The 19,469-nt window shown below is 57.1% G+C and overlaps 9 protein-coding genes across 9 annotated transcripts; 6 read left to right on the top strand and 3 right to left on the bottom strand.

Annotated features, from left to right (window-relative positions):
- Nucleotides 1-32: 32 nt before the first annotated feature.
- On the top strand, nucleotides 33-758 carry K437DRAFT_270826 (uncharacterized protein; the record flags this gene model as incomplete). The annotated part of the gene is made up of 2 exons (XM_013384976.1): nucleotides 33-518; nucleotides 627-758. Coding segments are annotated over 2 exons (618 nt in total), but the record flags the coding sequence as incomplete, so codon positions are not given.
- Nucleotides 759-3,880: 3,122 nt separating this feature from the next.
- K437DRAFT_37279 (uncharacterized protein) lies at nucleotides 3,881-4,554 on the top strand. The gene has a single exon (XM_013384966.1). The coding sequence runs from the start codon at nucleotides 4,031-4,033 to the stop codon at nucleotides 4,517-4,519; it is 489 nt and encodes a 162-aa protein (XP_013240420.1). The 5' UTR covers nucleotides 3,881-4,030; the 3' UTR covers nucleotides 4,520-4,554.
- Nucleotides 4,555-4,559: 5 nt separating this feature from the next.
- On the top strand, nucleotides 4,560-6,414 carry K437DRAFT_259746 (uncharacterized protein). The gene is made up of 2 exons (XM_013384975.1): nucleotides 4,560-6,285; nucleotides 6,363-6,414. Exon 1 carries the CDS (start codon nucleotides 4,794-4,796, stop codon nucleotides 6,270-6,272), a length of 1,479 nt encoding a protein of 492 aa, XP_013240429.1. The 5' UTR covers nucleotides 4,560-4,793; the 3' UTR covers nucleotides 6,273-6,285; nucleotides 6,363-6,414.
- Nucleotides 6,415-6,429: 15 nt separating this feature from the next.
- Nucleotides 6,430-7,818, bottom strand: K437DRAFT_281667 (uncharacterized protein; the record flags this gene model as incomplete). The annotated part of the gene is made up of 4 exons (XM_013384974.1): nucleotides 6,430-6,973; nucleotides 7,128-7,262; nucleotides 7,314-7,545; nucleotides 7,618-7,818. The coding sequence occupies 4 exons, from the start codon at nucleotides 7,816-7,818 to the stop codon at nucleotides 6,852-6,854; spliced, it is 690 nt and encodes a 229-aa protein (XP_013240428.1). The 3' UTR covers nucleotides 6,430-6,851.
- A 1,927-nt stretch (nucleotides 7,819-9,745) lies between these two features.
- Nucleotides 9,746-11,027, top strand: K437DRAFT_229112 (aquaporin-like protein; the record flags this gene model as incomplete). Its single annotated transcript, XM_013384973.1, has 2 exons — nucleotides 9,746-10,038; nucleotides 10,127-11,027. 2 exons carry the CDS (start codon nucleotides 9,746-9,748, stop codon nucleotides 11,025-11,027), a joined length of 1,194 nt encoding a protein of 397 aa, XP_013240427.1.
- A 720-nt stretch (nucleotides 11,028-11,747) lies between these two features.
- Nucleotides 11,748-13,432, top strand: K437DRAFT_259739 (DHS-like NAD/FAD-binding domain-containing protein). The gene is made up of 2 exons (XM_013384972.1): nucleotides 11,748-12,125; nucleotides 12,236-13,432. The coding sequence occupies exons 1-2, from the start codon at nucleotides 11,993-11,995 to the stop codon at nucleotides 13,336-13,338; spliced, it is 1,236 nt and encodes a 411-aa protein (XP_013240426.1). The 5' UTR covers nucleotides 11,748-11,992; the 3' UTR covers nucleotides 13,339-13,432.
- Nucleotides 13,385-14,511, bottom strand: K437DRAFT_37199 (uncharacterized protein). The gene has a single exon (XM_013384965.1). The coding sequence runs from the start codon at nucleotides 14,472-14,474 to the stop codon at nucleotides 13,512-13,514; it is 963 nt and encodes a 320-aa protein (XP_013240419.1). The 5' UTR covers nucleotides 14,475-14,511; the 3' UTR covers nucleotides 13,385-13,511.
- A 1,205-nt stretch (nucleotides 14,512-15,716) lies between these two features.
- On the top strand, nucleotides 15,717-17,448 carry K437DRAFT_259735 (NAD(P)-binding protein). Its single transcript, XM_013384971.1, has 6 exons — nucleotides 15,717-15,959; nucleotides 16,040-16,171; nucleotides 16,257-16,478; nucleotides 16,557-16,680; nucleotides 16,772-17,082; nucleotides 17,181-17,448. Exons 1-6 carry the CDS (start codon nucleotides 15,807-15,809, stop codon nucleotides 17,277-17,279), a joined length of 1,041 nt encoding a protein of 346 aa, XP_013240425.1. The 5' UTR covers nucleotides 15,717-15,806; the 3' UTR covers nucleotides 17,280-17,448.
- Nucleotides 17,289-19,354, bottom strand: K437DRAFT_259734 (uncharacterized protein). Its single transcript, XM_013384970.1, has 2 exons — nucleotides 18,750-19,354; nucleotides 17,289-18,682 (listed from the first exon to the last, which is right to left on the bottom strand). The coding sequence occupies exons 1-2, from the start codon at nucleotides 19,224-19,226 to the stop codon at nucleotides 17,417-17,419; spliced, it is 1,743 nt and encodes a 580-aa protein (XP_013240424.1). The 5' UTR covers nucleotides 19,227-19,354; the 3' UTR covers nucleotides 17,289-17,416.
- Between the last annotated feature and the right edge of the window lie 115 nt (nucleotides 19,355-19,469).

Raw genomic sequence — 19,469 nt, 5'->3', positions numbered from 1 at the left:
TCGATGCGCTTTTTCCATCGGGCACATCAGTCCTCGCGATCCCCAGCCCCCATGTCTCGCGCGGCGGGAGCGCCGTCGTCTACTATGTCGTGCAATCCGCTACGGACCCCAGTGTCAGCTACACCGTCTTCTGGCAGCGGCTGCACAAGCCAAATGCAGGTGCAGCTTCGATCAAAGATGGCCAAGAGCAAGGCCACGATCAAGACGAGACCAGCACAACGGCGCCGCACTGCCACGCACGACGCAGCAGGCTGATACCGTCTGCCCTGCGCCAACCTCCGCATTGTCCCTGCCCTGCTTTCACGGTGCGCGCCTATGGGCCTGGAATTGCAGCCAAAAGTGCTGGGCTCACTGTTCATGGACAGCGTGCAGCAGCAGAAGCTGCTTCTATCGATGCCGAGCTGCGGCCGGGTGAAGGCGAAAGGGAGGGGACGCATCGCAGGGCAGGGCAGGCTCTCACTGCGTCTGCCGCTGCTTTTTCGGGCACATCAGCTGCGCAAGGGTCTCCCTTTCTCATGGTGCGTCGTATCAAAGGGGCACGGGACGTGAGGCGAAAATGGAAACGGAAATAGAAACAGAAACTGACCTCGCGGCACGTGGCTCCTTCGCTGCTCGTACGCATGCAGTGTAAGCATCTCCTCGCAGCTCGACTCGCAGATCGGCTGGGTAAATCGAGGCCAGTGGACGGCATCTCGTGGGATCATCTCGTCGCTGCGCTGGCTGGCCGGAGCGTAGATTCCCTTGGGAGCATCACATGAAACGCAGTCATTTGATGCCTTTTACAGGGTGTCTTTACGGAGTGGCGCCCTGATTGTGAAATGTTGCCGACGAACCTCCGGTTCGGCTGCGCTTCATATATGCTACTTCATAGCTTCATCGCCATCTATCGCTGCTCACTCCTATCCATCAGAGTTCCATCTCGACCTTGCATTCACTATGGTTGGGTATTCTGAGGTCTGAACAGATGATCTTCGTGCGCTAAAATGATATCCGGCCACCAAATCATCGTGAGCGATATTAAGTCGCACTTCAACCTTGCTCACACGGTTAAGCCGTGGGCCCATGACACGACTTCTTTCGCACTCGGCTCCGAAGATCGCTTTTTTCGTACGTGGTGGTCAGCTGACGATGAAATCTGGGAACTCTGATCACGCAGAGACAGTACTTGGGCAGATCAAAAGGGTTGGAGAATGAGACAAATGGTCATAAGGCAATGGAAAGACTCTAGCTCAAGCGAATAACGGATGAAGCGCGAGGAAGAGGCACCAGTGGACACCGACAAGTCTCCACCGGAGCACATCATCTGTTGCAATGCCTTCGCTTCTTTCTGCAGCTGTCTGCCGCAAGCACCATATTCGTAGCTGTCGTCATCGAAATCTAATCTACGCAGACTGTGAAGAGCGCGACGCTAGCTCCTCATCCCCCCCTCCCTTTGCCACACGATTTGCTTGAGACCGAGGGCAAAATTCACAATCGACGAGGGAAACCCATCCTGAAAGCCAGGAGGAGAAAGATGGTCAGAACTCATCTAAGCTGTCTAACGATACAGTCACCAAGATCGCACGTCCTCCACCGCCTTGCAGTGACTAAAAAGTATGTGAACCATCTTTGTACTGTAGGTTGCACACGCATGGCTTTGATATTTGCAAGGTAACTTCAAAATATTTCAGCTGAGAACAAATCCGCGGAGGTCAATTTCGCGAATGTAAACAGGGCCCAATAGAAAGAGGATCACAAATATTCCAGATTTTTCTGCCTTGACCTTTGGGCCTGGCAAAAGATCGGGCACTCAAGGCTGAAACATTTCGGACGTATTAAATGCGGCCAGAAACCCAGCGAGATATCTTCAAGCTCTGAAGCGGTGGTTGGCGCTCTCTAAGACGAACTCATTCGTCATCGTCCATTTAAATGAATATGTATGAAGGTGTCAGGTCGCGCACACTGAAGAGCGCTAGGCGTTGAGCTAGCAAGAATGTGAATATGTGACATTGACGAAATGTTCGACTGGTCTCCATCTGCAGTCGTACCCGGTGCGAGTCAAAAGCTCGCCTGTTCAATGGATCGGCCCAAGCCAATCAGTTACGCGCATGTAGCAAGGGCCGAGCACCGTGGAACTGTTTGCGTGCACGGAAGTCTCATGGTCGGACCGCTTGAGATGCGGCAGGCCAGTCACTTGTGGAAGATGATTGCTGCGACCTGCTGTCTGTGGGTTGTGTTTGTCGAGTTTGTTCCGTTTTGCTGCTGCTGCTGGTGACTTTTGTGTGCGCTGTGAAGACAGGTCATGAGCAGAACTTGTAGGCAAGTACGCAATGTGACATGTGTCGGAAGTATTGACAGCATATAAGCATCATACGAGCGAAGCGCCTGCCGCGACACTCGTACTACTAACGCTTCCTGCCGCTGCCAGGCCGGTAATCCCGGCCTAAATTTTCTGGACCCTATGAGCCCGGTCAGCATGCTTCTTCTGGTGCCGACACTGGGCCATGGGGAGAGTTAATTGCATTGCGATTGCGGCTTGCTGATGTGCTTTGCCCTGTGGCATGCATGAGTCTGCGGCTCGACCCCTTCAACTGTATGGTATGTAGGTGCATCCATCGAGGACTAGGAAACCCTTCCTTCGGTATCAGGCATCAAGGATCAAATATCACAGACATGAGAAGAGCGATGGCCGATGAGCCATATGTAGATCCGTTCTTCATTCGATGGCATGAGCGAGTCAGCACGGAAGCGGTATAAGTGTTGCGCCATCGGCGTCACGCAAAGGGCTCGGAGGTTCCGGCTGAACCCCCCCAAAAAACCAAGAATTGCTCTATACTAACCAACGCGAGGTGACCTCCAGAATATTCTAGTCCGGCGCCACCAGGCGTCACTCGCCAGTTGGAAACGGGCCTGGCGTCTGGCGTCCAAACCAGTGGAATGTGCACTTGCTAATTGCGATCTGCCCGAAGGATAACTCCACTTATGTACATTTGCCAAAGGTGGAGCCTTGTCCAGCGTGGATCCAGCGGCTGGCCGCGAGCTGGAGCGACGCACATGTTGTCCAGCATTCCGATTTCCCGATGTTACGTGCGCGATGCAGCCTTATCCAGAAATCAGAATCGGACGAGCCGCATGACTTGGACGGGTTCTATGTCTCTTCCGTGCTGAAACGTTCGGTAGGATGACTGATACATTTCAGCCAGTGCGGTGTCGTGCATAACCCAGGTACCCCTTCGAATGCCTTCCCGTCAGCGATTCACAAACTATGTCAACATCTGGCAACATCATACTGGCTTTCATGGTGCTAAGAACTGATTGCGCCGGTGGGCTGCAGGCGGTTGCGTTGCCCCCGCCATTGATTAGGATGATACATGTTTCTTGCAGAATGTGAATGCGAATATGAACTGCATCGGGCCGTAACATGCCCTCATGTTCTGACAGCCAGGACGAAGTATGGAGGCAATTTGGATGGGATGTAAGTGTCTCTTGCGGGTGAAAGATGCCGGATGAAGCTTGCACATGCGGTTTCAAGCTCACGCTCAAGTTTTCACCTTTATTACAGGTGGGCACCATGTCCGGAGGTTTAGGTCCTGATCACTTTGCTGCCATGGATGCCGACGTGATCTCTCACTTCGTAGCTGTACCGCACTACCTAGCGGACGAAGCCGCGACCGTGTTCCCCTCGGTCGCGATCCCATGGGGTCATGTTTCTACTTGGCGCAAGTGGATGAATATACACTGCACCTGCTGAGATTCTGGCCAGGCCAGTCTTCAACCTGCCTAAGCGATTTCTACGCCTTCCTCATGACCCAGAAAGGACAGCTTCAACAAAGGCAGCCGTGTCTTTGTAAGCAACATTTGCTGACCATGCACGCAGGCACGCGGTGGTCGAATGGACACAAGACACTCATACCTTCTAGGTGTCATTCGACGGCTGGGAAGGAAAGGACTTCGCTTCGGCTTCCCACCCGAAACGTGATACTCGAATCTCGATTCGACCGTCTCCTGGCCACCGTATAGCGTACATTCGGCAAAGAGTGAAGCCATTCAAATGTCGCATGGTGCCTTCTGGCACATTGGCAGTTCGTATTACGAAGAAGTCCCGTTTTCTACGGGTGACATTCTGAAATCCTGGGGATACGAGCTTTTGTTGCCGGATTTCTGCTCCTCCCTCCGAATCCTTGGGATCCCCATGGCTTTTGCAGCGTATTACGTGACACATCGTAGGCGAATCGATGGCGCATGCCATTATGGCGCTCGGTACTTCAGGTCCTCACTCCTTTCCCGTCGATGTGCCATGGCCAGATGTGCCAGCGTTGGAACACAGGCTGGCGTATTGGCCCATTGGCACATATCGTATGTTCCGCGCACACTCCTGGCCAGACGAGCAAGCTTTGGAACCCACAGCGAACCGCCGGATCGGTGCTGGGGACAACAGAGTGTGCTGTGGTGCCGGTCGAATAGCGAGAGTCGCTTCCTCTGCTTTTCCGCTTTGGTTTTTGGCAAAAGAGATCAGCCTACACCCATCCAACACAACTAGACTCGCTCCGGTTTAGCAGTGCGCATCTCGCTTCCCTGTATGACGCCCGGCAAGGAGCAAGCAACGCCGACTGATACTGCTGCCTGATAGGCTTCTACCCCTTTCCGTCTCGCAGCGCAGCAACGCTGACTCGTAGCTCAAGCCCACCGACAGTGCCTTCCGTTTCCCTCCGGCTCTCGCCCACCCTCGCTCCGGAGACGTGCGCAACTCAGCCGCCCACTTGTCATCGGTTTACCAACTTGAGCGTCCAAGCCTGCTCGACACGACGCGAATCATGTACACTGAGCATTACCCGCAGCCGCAGCCACAACTGCAACATCCCAGCCATGGAGATCATCAGGCCGCCCTGCAACAGCCTTATTCACACCTGGCAAACAGCAGCACAGCGGGCGGCAGCCGCCGCACCCCAGTTGCCTCAACGCTGATCGTCGCGCCGACGCCCAGGCGGCCCATAACGCTGATGCGCAAGCACAAGCACGACCATCGACACGGGCCCTATGCCTCTCCTTTGGCCGAGGATTCCGCGCCATCGCATGCCGGTGCAGTGGCGCCGGGCGGAGAAGGTCGACGCAGTTCGTTGCCGGCAGGCAGACGACCACACCGCTCTGCGGCCGGACATCATACATATAATGCAATTCCTCCCCGTCACTTACTCTCAGCCGCAGTGCTCGATGGCAGCCCCTCGTCTGTCATCTCGAGTTGCAATTCGACACCGACGATGGCCTCGTCGCAGGCTATGAGCAATCACAGCTCCAGCGCACCTGAAACTCCGCCACTGCCACCGCTGCCGCAGTGCAAGGCCCCACCCGAGGCAAACCAAGATAAGCACGAAGCAATGACTTGCGCCTCGATCTCGATACATCCAAATACCATTGGCCTCGGCATCGAGAACGCAAGCGAAAGCGAGCAGGCGAGGATGGGTGCATCACCGCAGATTCTCCCGACTCAGCTGCGCCCGAAATCGAGACAAGACACATCGCAACGCTTGCTCTCGCCGACGTGGCGGCCAGCGAAGCTGATGCCATTGCCATCCTCGACAGAGCCAGTAAAGGCGGCGGCTCGGGTCAGTTCCCCTGGACCCACTGCAAGGAGCAGGCCCCCCTCGCCTGTGCTCGACACGCTCGCCATCTCCACCATGGAAGCGGTGGCAGAGAAAAGCCTCGCACCGACCAACGCCAGGGCCGCCGCTGCCACCGATGACGTCTTTCACACCAGTGAGAAGAATCAAGTCAAGCGACAATCCTCGTCGGCAGCCGTCACTACAGCACACCCGCCCGTCGGCGCTCTCGGCATCGATTTGATTCGATCCCCACTCTCGCCCATCTCACGCATACATGTGCGCAATCCCTTCGAGCGGCGCTGGAAGCGCCGCGGCTGCGGTCGTGGAGACCAGGACGAGAGCATGTCGAGCGAGGAGGACAGCGACTCTCCCAGCGCCGCGCTTCGCCGGCCCTCGTCGGCGCATGCCGGCCTCCTCAGCGCTGCCTCCAAGCAGCATGCGCAGCCATTCGCATCGTTATACGGCCTTCAAGCCCTCTCCGCGCTGCCAGAGTCCAAGCTGCTACGAAAGTACCTTCGGAGCAGCAGCGATAGTGGCGTCGGTGGTTCTGCGGCGTCGCTGTTTGGCCTTTTGGAGGTCCAGCAGCAATGCGAGCACGCTGTCGACGCCCAGATGGAAGAGAGCGATATTGTCGACATGGACTGTCGAATGGAAGGCGACGAAGACGAGGATGGAGAGCAGATGCTGCTGTAGGAGTTAACCGAAGGTAGGCGCGCGACTTTCCCAAAGGTGGCCGACGTTTGGTACGTTTAACACCGACTTTTCCATCGACATATGCATCAGATACCAGCACCATCAATCACAACAAATAGCATACCATGCAGCACACGCACGGGCAAATTGGTGCCACCGCGGCCCGGCACACATTGATTGATTGATTCAATTCATACCCCCACCTAACTTCAGCAAGCTTCCTTCAGTGATACCCTCTTAGCATGTTTCTCCTCTGACGACGGGTATATCTATGTAATCACATTTAATGATTTTTGTGGATTCATACGGCATACCAAAGTTAAAATGCATCATGTAAGCTTCGTTGTGCGGAGTACCGGCTACAGTCAACCTTGATGCTGCTTGAGACTCAGGCTTACCGCCCCTCATCACCACATGCTCTCATTGCATGCTGCTCTCCTTGCAGGCCCTCTGTCTGGGCAGGTGAAAAAACACCGCTTCTTGAAAAGTTCCCCAAAAGTATATGCTACGAGTTATGAGTTGCTCTTAGAATAACGCGCAAGCCAGCCTGCCCCTTCTCGTACCCGGCCACTCAAGCTCCTACCTCTGAGCGGGGCCCATCTCCTGGTCAGGTCTCAGCAGCTCCGCGAGCTCTGGGTAGGGGTACTGTGCCTGCAGGTGGCGCAGTATGAAGGCCATGCTGGATGCGATCGCCATGAAAACTGCATTCACGATGAAGCCCATACGGTGGTGATAGGTCACGCCGGACGGGAAGAGGAAGCAGTCGTCGGTCAAAAACGAAGGCGATGGTCGAATTTGGCGTTACCATTCGGCCGGAACGAGGCAGAGCGGTGCTTTGTAAAGTCGCAGACTCACACATCAATGCACTGTTCCCTAGTGCATTGACAGCCGCTTGCGAGATGTCTCGCTTCTCTGAAGGATATGAGACTGCCGATAGGGAAATACAGTTCACCTCCAACCCTTTCGCACGGTAAATTCCGCCCGATCTCACTGCAGTTGGAAACTTAGATGCTGACGAGCGGGCATACAGTGTAGACCCACCTGGGACGACAAAACAATTCAGGGCATAGCGGTCGACCTTGTCGAGAACGCCGTATAGGATCGCGAAGGCGACAACCGCGAGCGCTGACGCCGACGCCGTGGCAAAATGAAGAGGGCACTCCTTGAGGAGGTTGGGCGGGAACGAAGAGCCGAGGAGGGCGACAAGCGCCACCGCATACACGGGCGCCGTCAAGAATTGGACTTCTATGATTCCGGCATTCGGTCGCAGCCCCTGCAGTCACTGGGGGGTGGTTGTAAGTCATCGCACAGCCATGCGCATGGCAGTCGATGCATCTCAGCTCACCTTAACCAGTTCAGGGGTGAAATACTGGATGGCCTGCGCACCTGTTATGCACAAGTACTTGAGTACAAACGCCCGCAGGTACCAGTCGTTGAAAGAGTCGCGAACCGCTTTCGAGTGGCTCGTTTGCTCGTTGTTACGCGCGTCGCGAGCGAGTCGTCGGCGATGTGAGCACTTGCAAGCTGCCTCTCTCGTGCACTCCATCAGCGCGTCGTGGCGGGGTGGCCGGGCAAATTGAAGAAGGCGAAGAGCGCCGCGCCGCCGGTCGCAGCGGCTTCGACGATGCAGACGGTCATGGCGGGCGCACAAGCTTTAGCCGAATAAGACTGCCCCGATCACCCAGCTACACGGCCCGGCTCGCGTCACGTCCATCCCGAAAGAAGGCGAGTGTTCTCTAGTCTTTCAATCCAGCCACCAGTGATCAGACCTCGGATAATTATACTGAGGGCAACCCAACTAGCGGAGTAGTAAACAATGTACTGTCTGCGGCGCCCATTTATCCGGGTTAGGAACGATTTTCGAGCTGCAGTGATGCAATATCAGCATCGTTCCCCTCCCAAAGCTGTTTACCGGGAAAGAACTCACCGTGAGAGCTCTCCCTTGCTGTAACCCACACGAAGAGGGGAGCAACGTCGCGGGGGTTCCATCACTCCTTCAAAGGTGAAACGAGCGCAGGGGCAGACAGCTGGACACTTTCTGCACATGTATACATACATGCTCTCGACTGACGTGCGCTGTCGCGGCATTCTCTGGCACGCAGCTCCGACTCTGCGCTCTCTCCCCACACTCTACCCCATCGCACATTACCGGCACCTGCGCTGTGCTGCCTACCTCACAACGGGGTGCACACTGCGCGGCACTCTCCTTACCTCCCCCGCCTTCCCCCCCTTGCTGTAGTGATGGAGATGGCGGCCAATCAGTCAATCAATGCATTAACCTATCTTTCTCCTGTAGACCACACCCAGCTCCGGCCTTTTGCCATTGCCGCCTGCGCTAGCGCCTTTGGAGCGCGGGGTGCAGATTGCGGAGATCGTGCGGGCCGCGGTCAGCTGCGGCTGAATGTGCACATCTCCATCGATGCCGGCGTGGCTGGCATGGTTGAGCGTGGCGACACGGTCCGAACGACGCAACTTGTCGGGCTCATCCCTCTCCGCCTTTTCCTTTCTGAAAGAGCTGCTTCTCGTCAACGCAGCCGACCGCAGGCGACAGGCAGTCGGATAATTCTCAACCTGCCTGCATCTAGTGGCAGCGGGAGGGATACAGTATACACAAACGCGATTGCTTGAAGCACGCCTCTCGGCTGAGAGGCCAATGAGCGCCGATGCAACGATATCCGTCCAATACATACATATGTAGGAACATACAAGGTAAAGACATTGCTAAGATATGTGTGCCTGGGTCATTTTTGGTCGAGTGTTGAGTCTGTCTGAGAGGCACAGAACCAGAAATGCGGCCTGCAGTCAAAGACGCATTTCTCATCAGTTCATCACTCTCGACGCTCCAAAGGAGCGCGAACAGGAGGCACAACGGTAAAAAAGCAGCGAGCTGGACACATTGGTATGTTCCTACATATGTGCAGTGCCGCCAGAATGCCGCTCTGCTGCACCCCAAAGCAGAAGAAAAGAAAAAAGAAACCAGTGATAGGGAGTGTGGTCGTGCCTGGCACCTGCTGAAGACTCGTCTTGTCTCTATGGCGGGATGGCACTGTATGCTGTGCACACCTTCCCGTTGCAAGCCTCGGTGGGCGACTTCTCCTTCTCCCCCGGTCCCCTTCGAATCAGGCGACGTTCCCTCGAGGCTGGCAGGTGGCGTGCCTCGCTCGACAAACTGGAAGGATCATTGGAGTGAGTGACCGTGCTCGACCCGTCGCGGGCTGTATTGCTGACGGCCAACAACGGGAAGAGCGATGGAGCCTGAACCGCCAAGGCTTGCGCCAGCGGTCCGCTTCTCCATCTTCTAGAGCATGGAAGGGCTGTTCCTCGGCCGTGTTACGTATATATATAGCCGTCCCACTTCCCCAGCGTCTCTTGGATCTCCGCTTTACCGATGGAAATTACCCTGCGCCTACCCTGCGCCGTGCTATCAAAGGCTCTCTGCCGCAAGCATCACCGTGAGCCACACGCAAGGCACGATGAGCAACATCCATGCCACCTACCACACCGCCGAAGAGCTCTCCGAAAAGAGTTCTTCCGGCGCGCAGGAAGTCGCCAACGACCAGCAGCAGCAGCACCACCATGCGTTCCAGCGCCCGCACCGTCAGGCGGGCCAAATGGAACTCGGCCTCGCGTCCATCGTGCAGGATCGCGAAAGCCCGAGGAGCGTCGTGCCTGCTGCCGGGTTGAGCGACATGGAGTTCCGGAAGCGATGGGAGCAGTGGAGACCCGAGCTGCTCGTCGCTTGTGTTGGTGAAATACTCGGTGTCATGTGAGCGCCCATCACAACAGAGAAGACCACATTGTCATTCGAAATGCTGCTTTCAATCGCTTACAACTCTACTGCCCTTTTGGAATAGATTTTACGTCTCTTTCGGAGGGTTTTCACTCGCCACACTGATTGTCACAACCTACGCCGGCTCGCCACAAGGCTCACTGCTCAACGTTGCGCTGAGCTACGCGCTGGGCATCGCCTTCGCCGTCATCATCGCCGCGCCGCTGTCCGGCTCGCACCTGAACCCATGCGTGACAATCTCGCTATGGCTGTACAAGGGCTTCCCCGCGTGGAAGATACCGATCTACATCATGTGCCAGCTGCTCGGCGGCCTCCTCGGTGGCTTCCTCGTCGTCGCGTGCTGGCACGACGAGCTGCTCGCCATCGCCGCCGAGCTGACGGCCAAGGGCAAGGAGGCGGTCATATACTCGGCCTCCGGGCCCGCTGGCGTCATCGCCCTCTTCCCGACGCCTGGGCGCAGCTACGGCGCCATTTTCGCGACCGAGTTCATCGCCGACTTCCTCATCGGTCTGGTCATCGCGACGCACCTCGACTCGAGCAACCCGTTCGTGTCGCCAGTGAGCGCGCCGATCATGATCGGCCTCGCATATTTTGCCATGATCGTTGGCCTCGCATCGGGCGACCTGGCGACGAACACGGCGCGCGACCTGCCGACGCGCATGGTCTGCGCTGCGTTCTTTGACCCGCGCCAGTGCTTCCCGCCGCGTTACTCGGCACTGACGGCGTTGACAAACATTCTTGCGACGCTGCTGGCCTTCGGCATGCAGACGTTCCTCCTCTCTGACACGCGCCGTCCGCCGGCACCCGTCGCGCACCACTTTCTCCTTGAGGAGGAGAAGCGCAAACACGACCTCCACGTCAAAACGCACGAGGACATGCTCGACCGCCGCATCCAGAAGGTCATTAGCCGCGGAGGTGACCCCAGCGCGCTTGAGGCCAAGCGGACCATCAGTCGCATGCCTTGAAAAAAATGGGAACATCAGCAGCCTCAGCTGGCGCATCTTCATACCCGGCGCGTGTGGTCGCGAATGTGCTAGGTGCGTGCAATTTGGGGAACGCATGTCAAGGGAAAGTAGGCAGCGCGCCACAGGAAGGAGCGGCTGCCATGGTATCATTTGTAGTACATATTCTCACTGGATATAACGAATTCCGCCACTCTCGATGCGACCGCTTTTTGTAACTCTTTTTTCCAGCATGACGGTATCCGTTTGAAGCTGCTGAGAAGCTCCAAAGCGCGTCGGTCACCTGCTGGAGAGGTGGCACAGGCCCCCGCCTGTTGACCTCCCGGCGAGTTTCCCTTTACCCTCTACCTCAGGGTACATGGAGCCGCGAAGCCATGTCCCAGATGACGATGTTTGCGTAAACAGGCAAGCAATAAAAGGTCTGACTGTGATAACGATGATCACGGTCATGATACGATGCAATTTGGAGGGCGTGGTGCCAGTTACCATCCTTTTGTGTCCTGTGGGGAGCCGCAAGTTCACAAGAAAGCCCACGTGACTAGTGACGACGTCATTTCATGTGCAATTTTTGTTGGCACAGCGCCAGTGTCCACGCGTCCACACTTCCCCGCGAATACCGAGTTGCACCGAATGCCCAATGGCTCCCAAGTGCCGACACATACGACATGAGGCTGATGAGAGAAACTGGCGCTTCGCTTCACCGTCCAGCGCGAGCAGCCTGCCACACATCTACAGCTTGGTATGGTGCAGGACGGTGCCCGCCATAGGCCATGGCTGGCGCACGCGCGCTGCTCGATCAGGACGCAAATGCGCCGTGTCGAGTAAGACCGAAATACGCGCCGTGCTTCGCGCAGCGCGATCCCGCAAAGCCAAGCTCACCCCTGGTCCTTGTTGACTCTTGCGAGAGCTTGCCATAGAGTTTGCGTCTCAGCGCCTTGGGTTTGTAAGGGCTACTCATCGATCCCACGATGCGCATCTCCATCCCAAGCATCCCTCACAATGGGAACACGCGGTCTATCATCGAATACACCGTTCCGCAGGCCGGGGAGATGGTCGCTGAGTTCCTGCGCAGAGGCCGACGGAAGAACTTGATCATGACCGGTGAGTTTCGTCGAGGCTCATTCTCAGTCAGCAGCTCTCGGAGGGAGACTGCATCGTTGACGCATGACAGGCACCCTTTTGTTTTCATTCCGCCTGGTTGACAAGGCCAGGAGCAGGTGTTTCTGTCGACTCTGGCATCGCGCCGTATCGGGGTGAAAATGGACATTACACAGTTCACAAGACATACCGACCGATCTTCTTTCACGAATTTACGGCGCTGAGCGACAAGGGGCACACGTACAGGCAGCGCTACTGGTCCCGATCCTACCTCGGATTCCCACCCGTGCGCCATGCGCTGCCCAATAAGACGCACTACTCTATAGCAGCGCTGCAGCGCCTTGGACACGTGCCGGAATTCATCACCCAAAATGTTGACAGCTTGCATCACGCTGCCACCCCCTCGCCCTCGCTAGCTGCGGCTTCGATCCTCGAGCTGCACGGCACGCTCGCGTATGTTGTCTGCGTTTCCAGACTGGATGGGACCAGTGCAAGAGCAAACAGGGGTGACGGACGCGCCGAAACCTCCTTCCCATCATCAGCCTCGGCGCTGTTCGATCCAGACATGCACGCGCGTCTAGCGCTCCCGCATCTACACAATCCGCGTGCCACCGCATCTCATTGGTCCAACACATCCACCGGTTCGTCCTACGCCCCTGGCTGCGGCTTCCGCGGCTCGCGTGCTGCGTTCCAAGATGTCCTGACAGACTGGAACCCGCGATGGGCAGATTTTTCCGCCGAGATGGCCGCGAGCAACACCCTGCTCAAAACGAACCCGGACGGGGATGTGCAGCTCGGTGCTGATACGAACTACTCCTCCTTCATGTACCCGCCATGTCCTTCTTGCGGTGGCGTGCTGAAACCTGCGGTGGTCTTTTTCGGCGAGTCGGTTCCAGACGAGCTGCGCGACCGCTCGCACGCGCTCGTAGCGTCCAGCGACAGCTTCATGCTTGTCGGAAGCTCTCTCGCTACGTACAGCGCCTTCCGCCTCGTCAAACAGGCTGTCGAGGAGCGCAAGCGCGTGATGATCGTCAACATCGGCCCCACTAGAGCGGACCCTATCGTACCGGACAAGATCGAGTTGCCCAGCTCCGACGTGCTCGGCAACGCAGCCAAGCTCCTCGCTGGCTCCATGGGCTCCAGCGACCCTGTGCTCAAGCACCTGCTCGAGAGCGGCGTCAAGGTGCAGCCGACGAGACGTGTAACGTCGAGCTAGAAGCAGAAATGGGATCATGAGCACATCTGTCTTCTACATTGCGGGTTCATCATTGCGAAAAATCCTGGATACATGCTGATCAAATTGCCATGAGTGGCATGACAAGGGTGCTAAGTGCTAGTATTACAATCTGCGAGAAAAGCGTGCTGCGTCGCAAGCCGTGAATGTCGGCCTCACAGCTCCACCACGCGGGCATCAACCTCCGCCTCCATCTGCGCAAGCGTCGTCTCGGTCCATTCGGTAAGGCGATCGTGCTCATTTGCGCGCCAGTCAAATAGTGGTGGTGGACGCTTCTTCGATGATGCTCCTGGGCCAGCTCTTGTAGCCGAGGGCGCAGGCTGGCGCACCTGCTGCTTCGTTGCTCTAAGCACGCCAGGTGGTCGCACCCCACTTCTCGCGGCGGAAGTGATTGAGCTTGGCGTCTGAATGCCAAGTGTTCGGCTCAAAGCTACACTCATGCTTGCCGCTGCAGCTTGCTTGGAAGGGGCAGCACCGGCGCCGGTACTGGTCGTGCGCCTAGCGACGCTTGCATATGCAGTCGCAGTCGCAGCGGCGGTGGAGCGCACGCCGTTTACGCTGGTACTCGCGTTGGCAACGATGCGCGAGCCAGGACGCAACGCGGTTGCCCGTGCTGACACAGCGCCCTTGTTGACCGTGGCTGCTCTCTTCGCACTCACACTGCTAGCACTGCCTGCACCTGTCACACTGGGAGCAGCCTTGATCGATTTGCCAGTGGCAGAGCGATTGGACATGGCAGAGGGTGCGCGACTAGCTCTCCCACCGCCGATCCCTCCTTTGGTGCTCTGTGTATTTGAACGCGCGACCGCAGTGATGGCCACATTCGACTTTGCTGGAGCATCTCGGTTCCGTAGCCCCTTAGGCTGCTGCTCCCATAGCGGCGTGCTGAAGAAGTACTCGGTTTCCTCGTCGTTGTCCCATAGCGTGCAGCTGGCATAGTACTCGTCCAGCTTGCGCTCGAGCTCCCTGTCGAACGCGTCAAAGCTCGACATCGTGGTTTCCATGTCGACCTGGAAGAGATCGCGCTCGACGGGATCGAGCGCGGCGCGCGCGTGCGAGACGAAGCCGCTGAAGGGCAAAGAGCGCATGATGTCACCCAGTTCGCTGGCGCGTGGCATGCCGTCTAAGATCGGTGGGAAGTGCACTGGCGGATCTACGAGAGGCAGGGAGGAGATGAGTGTCCAGTTCGCGCGTACAACATCTGACGGCATGGCAACTCACTTTTGGCATAGTCACTCGGCGGCATGTATTCGATCTCAGGATAAAGCTCCTCCTCCGTCATCACCATGTCTGGCTCGGAGCTTTGCGCCACTTCAGCTCCTCCATCTACACCTGCCGCCGCTCCCATCTCTCCAGCTGCCATTATGGGATCATCCAAACCCATGCCTACACCCATAGCCGCATCCATCGCTTCGCCCCGCCTGTACTTGGCCATGCCCGCTTTTCCGATGTTTGCAGCCGGTGTCATGAATGCTGGCGGATCATTTGCCAATGGCGGAGTGAGGATGACCTTCGCGTCATTGAGATGAGCACTGGAAGCTGGGGGTGATAATGAGGCAGACAGGCCTGCGATCGTCTCGTTTCCCGCTGTCTCAGTCTGCTGTTGCTGCCTCTCCCTGGACTTGCCCTCGCTTTTGGACCTAGACTTGGTAGGTGACATGTTCCTCGGAGGCTGCAGGCTCACATTTTTTGAGTGACTCTTGCTGATGATGTCCTTCTCGATGTCGTCGTCCGCAGCGCCGTTATCGCCAGCAGCACCAGAGGCCTGCGGCTTGGACGGGCTCTGGGTGCCACGGTGGTTGCTCTTATCGCCCAGCGCTGCTTTTTTCGCGGGAGACAGCAGCAGCTTGTCGCGTGAATGAGCGGCGGAGTGGCCCTTCGAAGGGGAGCTATCTAGACGATGCCGGCTAGAGCTTGCTGTTTTCTCGCCTCCTCTCTCTTTCACCATCCGGCTCGCCTTGGACGGAGAGCATCCGATGGCCATCTTCGTGGGCGACATGCTGCGCTGCCGCTGGTGCTGGTGCTGCCAGTCATTCTCTTTGGCGGGTGAAAGCGCATCCATAGTGCGCTTGGAGCTCTAGCTGTACGTCCAGACCATATCCTTAGACAGCACCTGGAGCCTGGATGCGATCAGGATGATGGTCTGTTGCAATGAAGGTGCTTGTTGATACATATACAAGCAGGCAAATGTCTCACGTGCACCCTGTGGGTGGGATGGGCACCACACCGCAGGGAGATGAGAACGGGACGCGAAGTGATCGCCAGTCGCCGACTATCAGCTTTGTGGCTCAAAGCCCCAAAGCCCGATGATGGCCTTGCTTTGGACTCCAGTTGGCCAATTATTACACCGTACATTGCAACCTGGACATCGGACGAACAGCCTGCAAAGAAGTATCAGCAGCTGCTTACAACCAGCAGCGTGCCTCGAGTTGTCATTTTGAATCCCCGACATGTCCCATCCGCTCCTCGAGAAGGTCCGAGCGGCCCAGCAGGGGAACCCGCTCATCTACGGTCTCGCGTTCGGCATCCTCCTCGCAGTCGTGTTGAACATCATGCCTCTTCTCAACGCCCGTGCCAAGAAGAGGTGGATGCCAGAACGAAAGGTTTGTATCGGCACCAATACGTTGCCATGTGACTATGCATGGAAGTGAGCTTCAGCTAACCTCATCTGTTCTTTCCGAAGAATGTGCTTATAACAGGAGGGTCGCAGGGACTCGGCTTAGCCCTCGCTGAGCTTCTTGCGTCCAAGGGTGCAAATGTCACGATCGTCGCTCGAAACGTAGACAAACTGGAGCAAGCGCTTGAGAAGATCAAGGTGAACCGCCCTCTTCTTCCATCCTTTGTGCTTGTATATTGTACGAGTCTTGCTCACGCCCAACTGTGTATTTCCCCTTCCTTAGAAAGCGTCTGCCTCGCCGAAGACTCAATCGCATGCGTACATATCCGCCGACGTGTCCACATTTAACGGCGCAAAACAAGCTGTGAAAAAATGCAGCCAGGTTCCGGACACGCTATTCTGCTGTGCGGGCGGTGCGAAGCCGGGGCACTTCCTCGAGCAGGAGGAGCAAGATTTCGAGATGGGCCTCAAGATGGACTACTGGACTGCGCTTGCTTCGACCCACGTAAGTCAATAGTCTGTACACCAGCAGTGGCCACATTTTTGGACAATGCTGAACTTCTGTAGATGAAAACGTGGACAGGCTACTGCACGCGCCATGAGAGAAGCAGGCGTGGAAGGTAAGATCGTTCTCGTCTCTTCACTCGTAGGGCTCTTTGGGCTTGTCGGCTATTCGCAGTATGCGCCGATGAAGTACGCCATCCGTGGTACGTGAAGTGTGACACCAAACAGGAGATGTGCTTGATCTCATCTTGCGTCTCTGCTGACCATCATCCTGCCTCTGCCTGCTGCTCCCAGGCCTCGCAGAGACGCTGCGCTCCGAATTCCTACTGTACAACATCACTGTGCACTGTTACTTCCCCGCGACGATCCTCAGCCCCGGATTCGAGACGGAGCAGCTCACCAAGCCGCATGTGCTGAAGGAGATTGAGAAGAGCGATGTGCCGCAGACGCCGGCGGTGTGCGCGGCGCGCCTGCTGCAGGGTGTGCAGAAGGGTCACTTCTTCATCACGAGCGATTGGCAGACGGACCTATTCAGAGCCGCGACGGGTGGAGTCGCGCCGGGGAACGGGTGTTTTATGGATTTTTGCAAGAGCAGGCTCGGTAGGGTGAGTGCGGGACGTATCTTCTCTTTCCCTCTTGCCTTTGCTTTTTTTCCTTAGGCTTGATCGAATATGATCTGATGCTTTTGATCGCCTTCCACCAGATTGCTCTGCCAATATGGCGCATATTCGAAGCGGATGCAATAGTCAAGAAGCACCGAACAGAGGCACCAACGAGCACGCCAGGGGCATCGTCGAGCTGATACCCTTCCTCCCTGCAGGCAACATAAGTTTCGAGAAGGGCCTGAGTAGAAATACATGTGGGATTAGGGTATCATGTCGGTGCTGGTCGAAAGCTTCCATGCCAGGTGCTCTGCTGAAAATATGGTGGTTGTCTGCGCTACCTTGCGCCCAAATCCTCGCGAGACCCCTCTTGAGCGGAAAGCAGAGCGGATTTAGAGCTCTGCGTCCGCCTGCGGTCCCTACCACCCTGCGCGAGCGCAGCTAATCTCGAAAAACTAACCTTGGGCGTCCGCGGCGAGCGCGAAAGGGCGCGCCCTCCCCCACCTGCCACGGACGCAGCCCCAGACGCCGACGTAGAAGTCAGTGTGCTCATATCGGCGAACGACGAATTGCGATGGGGTATCGACGGAAAGTCGATCCCCGCGCCAGTGTCAGAACCCGTGGCGAAAGGCCGCGTGGTGACGCTGGAGCGGTACCGCTCTGGATCGGCCGCTAGGGCGAGGCGCGCACGTGAGAATTGACGGCTGAGGTGCCTGTCGCTGGTGATGTCGACAATGTCGTTCGGGTCTACATCGGTGTCTTCGTCCTCATCTTCGCCTGCGCCTTCCGGGTGCCGATCGCCAAGGCGGCCGGGTCGAGGAGCCATCAAGGGGACGCGTGCGAGCAGTGGCGTCGAGGCCGAAGGCGAGCTGGCGTATAGAAGCGCTTGTGATTGGAATCGCAGGGAGGAGGCTGATAGGGGCTTGCGCAGGCGAGAAGAGGGTGATTGAGAGGGCGTCGCACCGCGGTCCGGCTGCTGTGCGCCTGGGAGACGCGGGTGTGAGCGCACGGCATGTGTCGCTCCTTCTCCTTCCTCTACTCCTTCCTCATCCCCTTCACTCGCATCTGCATCTTCATCTCTCCCGCTACCATCGTCAATGTCGCCTTCTTGAGCCTCCTCCTCGTTCCTAAGAAGCCCAGTCTGCGCTTCCGGATCTGTGTCATCATCATCCTCAAAGTCCACATCGAGGTCGTACACGCTCGTCTCCCTCAAGCGGCTTGTATCAATCTCTCCTTGCGCAAGCGCTTGCATCCAGCGTTGCGCTCGGACCGGGTTACCACCCGGCGGCACACGGATGCCGACGACGGCAACGTACGAGATCCACTGAGCGAACGTCGCGAAAAGCTGGATGCTGCAGAGCAGCGCGAGCGATGGCTTCTGGCTGTACGACAGTGTCCAATCCACTAGCCCGACCGTCGAGGCAAGACGCCCCGCGGCACTGGAGAGGGAAGGGGCTGTGCAGGTCCGCACAACCATGGGGTGTGCGTTAGCTGCCGCTTGAATACATATGGGCGATGTTGCGGAGAGGGGTGTCGGATCATCGTTCTCGCCTGGTACTTGGAAGAGTAAATTGAGAATCGAAATGATGAAAAGCATGGACATCTGGATAGTGTGCAGTGGAGATCCCTCAGAAAAGGGATTTCTCGCGCATTAACATAGCTCTACGTACCAAGCAGATAGCAGCGACAGTTATGCCGAGTTTAGCGATGCTCCTACTGAAGCCAATAATGGCAATGACCGAGTCCCTCAGGATTGCGCAGGCAATTAGTGCGCTGACGAGCTTGACCCTCTGCGAGTTGGCGTCCCCTGTATCTCCCCCTCTAGGCTTGCGCTCTTGCTCGATGATGGTGAAGCCGATCACGACCGTGAGCAGTATGTCGAGCGCGGCGAGCGTCGGAAGCACAAAGTAGAAGCGCGGCTGGGGAACCGGGGTGCCCCCTGAGGATCCGTCGGGTGGTTCTGAGAATGCACCACTATTTCCGTCGCGTCCGAAAGGTTCGTCATCATCATCGTAATCATCATCATCCGTTGCTTCTGAGACGAGCACGTAGGATGTGGGTCGTAGAGCCGTTGTTTCCGGCGCTGCTCTTGGCGCTGCTTGCGTCGAGGTGATGCGGAAAGACGCCCCCGAGCTCGCAGGCGTCATGATGAGCCGGCCTTGCAGAACAGGGGAGGCGAAGGAAGGAGAGAGTCAGCCAGCGCGGCCGTGGAGGTGCAGCTCGCATCAGATGCCACTCTTCACAGTTCACCTGGACGTATGAAGTGATCTTTGCCTATATTGAGTCGGCTGTTCTATCAAGGCCTTGCCCCCCCCCTATGAGGCCTTAATCTGCTCGTGTGTTTCACATGCACATCTCCACAGCGTGGGCGGAATGGGTTCCATCCCTCT

This window comes from Tilletiaria anomala, assembly GCF_000711695.1.
Source record: "Tilletiaria anomala UBC 951 chromosome Unknown K437scaffold_135, whole genome shotgun sequence".
Taxonomy (NCBI): domain Eukaryota; kingdom Fungi; phylum Basidiomycota; class Exobasidiomycetes; order Georgefischeriales; family Tilletiariaceae; genus Tilletiaria; species Tilletiaria anomala.
Note: the sequence above shows the minus strand (reverse complement) of the source record. Positions and strands in the feature narration are given on the sequence as shown.

Coding starts and splice junctions, on each gene's coding strand:
- K437DRAFT_37279 (XM_013384966.1), top strand. CDS start 4,031: ATGTCGCATGGTGCCTTCTGGCACATTGGCAGTTCGTATTACGAAGAA.
- K437DRAFT_259746 (XM_013384975.1), top strand. CDS start 4,794: ATGTACACTGAGCATTACCCGCAGCCGCAGCCACAACTGCAACATCCC.
- K437DRAFT_259739 (XM_013384972.1), top strand. CDS start 11,993: ATGCGCATCTCCATCCCAAGCATCCCTCACAATGGGAACACGCGGTCT. Junction 12,126..12,235: donor GAAGAACTTGATCATGACCG/GTGAGTTTCGTC, acceptor TGACAAGGCCAG/GAGCAGGTGTTTCTGTCGAC.
- K437DRAFT_37199 (XM_013384965.1), bottom strand. CDS start 14,474: ATGCCACGCGCCAGCGAACTGGGTGACATCATGCGCTCTTTGCCCTTC.
- K437DRAFT_259735 (XM_013384971.1), top strand. CDS start 15,807: ATGTCCCATCCGCTCCTCGAGAAGGTCCGAGCGGCCCAGCAGGGGAAC. Junction 16,681..16,771: donor GATGAAGTACGCCATCCGTG/GTACGTGAAGTG, acceptor TGCTGCTCCCAG/GCCTCGCAGAGACGCTGCGC. Junction 17,083..17,180: donor GCAAGAGCAGGCTCGGTAGG/GTGAGTGCGGGA, acceptor GCCTTCCACCAG/ATTGCTCTGCCAATATGGCG.
- K437DRAFT_259734 (XM_013384970.1), bottom strand. CDS start 19,226: ATGACGCCTGCGAGCTCGGGGGCGTCTTTCCGCATCACCTCGACGCAA. Junction 18,683..18,749: donor CTGTCGCTGCTATCTGCTTG/GTACGTAGAGCT, acceptor CACACTATCCAG/ATGTCCATGCTTTTCATCAT.